This window comes from Echinops telfairi, unplaced genomic scaffold (genome assembly GCF_000313985.2).
Source record: "Echinops telfairi isolate 266 unplaced genomic scaffold, ASM31398v2 ScPeMD7_7416;HRSCAF=8454, whole genome shotgun sequence".
In the NCBI taxonomy this organism is placed as follows: domain Eukaryota; kingdom Metazoa; phylum Chordata; class Mammalia; order Afrosoricida; family Tenrecidae; genus Echinops; species Echinops telfairi.
Window position 1 is genome coordinate 5,888,355 of NW_022111316.1, and position 2,235 is coordinate 5,890,589.

A 2,235-nucleotide genomic window follows, 5' to 3' on the forward strand; every position below is an offset into this window, starting at 1 on the left:
TTATGGACATAGAAAGACCCTTCCTTCTCCTGATTTATTGTTAAGGACCAGAATATGATTGTGGAAATCATGGAGACCTGTGGAACCCAAGGGGGAAGACTATCATCTCTAATTAAGATGATGAAAGAGAGGGAAGAAGGACTAGGGAAAAATTTGGATGAAAGCTGGATGACTAATCCTATATATGTTCCAATTTTGCTAACATTTGCCAGTTAGTCCACCAAGCTGCATTTCTTTGGAGGCTGAAAAGTTTAAGAGTTTCCATGTATCTATAAGGGTATTCCATGATAGGAAGATGATAGTCAACACTCTGAGGTCTACTCTTGTTGAATAGTCAGTAGAGCAGATCAGTGGTGGGGTTGGAGGTGGGAATGGTGGGGATTAGGTGAAGTAATCTGTTGACTGAATGGAAATTTAAGATAGACAAGAGTCTTGACAAAGCTCACAAAGCAAGTTAGCAGCAAAGATTAGTTCTTATTCTTATTCATAGCTCCTGATTCTGCTATTGGTAGAACCAGACTGAGAGAAAAATTATAAAGTAACTAAATATAAAAATCTCTTGTTGACACAATGTGTATCTTAAGTTTGTATTCTCCAGGACCTGGCACATACATATTAGTCATATTTTTGTTTTCCTGAATGTATGAATGGACATATGCAGAACTGAGTATGGTTATCCAACACACCAAAGCCATGTCCCTTGTATTTAATTAAATTTATTTAACTTCCTTTCTGAGTAGAGAATGCTTAATATTTGGGCCTGGTTTTCCTTTTGACCATGAAAGATCTGTTTTAGAGCTCTTGGTTCAAGCATTGCCTCCATTTCTAATAAATAAAATAGAAACAAACAAACAAAACCAAACACCCCTCCCTCCTACACAGTGCTTCTTGGTTTGCCTGCCTTTCAAAATGTTAACTTCTACTTATTTGATATTTATAATCTGTATTTATTATAGGTGTTTCTTCAGAATGTAAGCATCACTCATCTTGTAAAAGGCAAATGGGTTGTTTTTCTTGGACAGATATTTGCATTTCCTTTTTGTGGCCCAGCCTTCTACCACTATCACTTGTGATAATCACAGGTGATCATGTTATTGAGGTTTTTTCCCAATTAGTTTTTTGAAAGCCGCTTTCACATCCTTGTTTCGCAGACTGTAGATCAAAGGGTTCAACATAGGGATGATGACTGTGTAGAACACAGAGGCCCACTTGTCTTGGTCCAGGGAGTAACTGGATGTTGGTCTCAGGTACATAAACATGACTGTTCCATAGAAGAGGGTGACCCCGGTAAGATGTGACCCACAGGTGGAGAAAGCTTTAAGGCGGCCTTCCGCTGAGCGCATTCTGATGATGGCAATGAGGATGAAGAAATAGGAGATGAAGATGATGAGGATGGTGCTGAATTCAATGAAGCCACACAGACTGAAGAGCAAGATCTCACTGATGTAGGTGTCGGAACAAGAGAGGGCCAAGAGGGGGGGGATTTCACAGAAGAAGTGGTTGATGATATTTGACCCACAGTAGCTCAAGCTGAAGGTAAGAGACGTGTGGGCTACCAAACTCACCAGACCAGCAAAGTAAGAGCCCAGTATAAGGGCCAAGCAGACTTGCTTTGACATGAGTGTAGTATAGTGGAGGGGTCGACATATGGCCACAAAACGGTCATAGGCCATGGCAGCCAGGACATAGCACTCAGCATCCACAAAACCTACAAAGAAAGCAAACTGGGTGGCACAGCTGGCGAAGGAGATCACTTTGTGCTTAGTGAGGAAGTCAGCTAGCATCCTGGGGGCAATGGCAGAGGAGTAGCCCAAGTCCACAAAGGACAGATTACAGAGGAAAAAATACATGGGTGTGTGCAGCTGTGTGTCTGTTATGATAAGAATAATCATACCTACATTCCCTATTACGTTGACCATGTAGACCACTAGGAAGACCACGAAGAAGATAATCTGCAATTGAGGGTCTTGGGTGATTCCCATAAAGATGAACTCAGTCACGACTGAATGATTCTGTTTATCCATTTCTTTAGTTTTATATATCTGGCTGTGATTAGCTGATGTAGAGAATTCCCCGTTGCTGGAAATACCCAGACTAAAAAAACGGAGAAATCCTAAGCAAGGCACACTATCAGTATATATATTTTCTGTAGCAGATTAATATTTTCTTTGAGAATGAATCTTAAAATTCTTCCCAGTAATAAGATTTTATGACATGAGGTGACTTGTGTGATTT

General features: G+C 40.4%; 1 protein-coding gene across 1 annotated transcript; it reads right to left on the reverse strand.

The window, feature by feature from the left end:
- Positions 1-1,091: 1,091 nt before the first annotated feature.
- LOC101648526 (olfactory receptor 1019) lies at positions 1,092-2,024 on the reverse strand. The gene has a single exon (XM_004714898.2). It carries the CDS (start codon positions 2,022-2,024, stop codon positions 1,092-1,094), a length of 933 nt encoding a protein of 310 aa, XP_004714955.1.
- Positions 2,025-2,235: the final 211 nt, after the last annotated feature.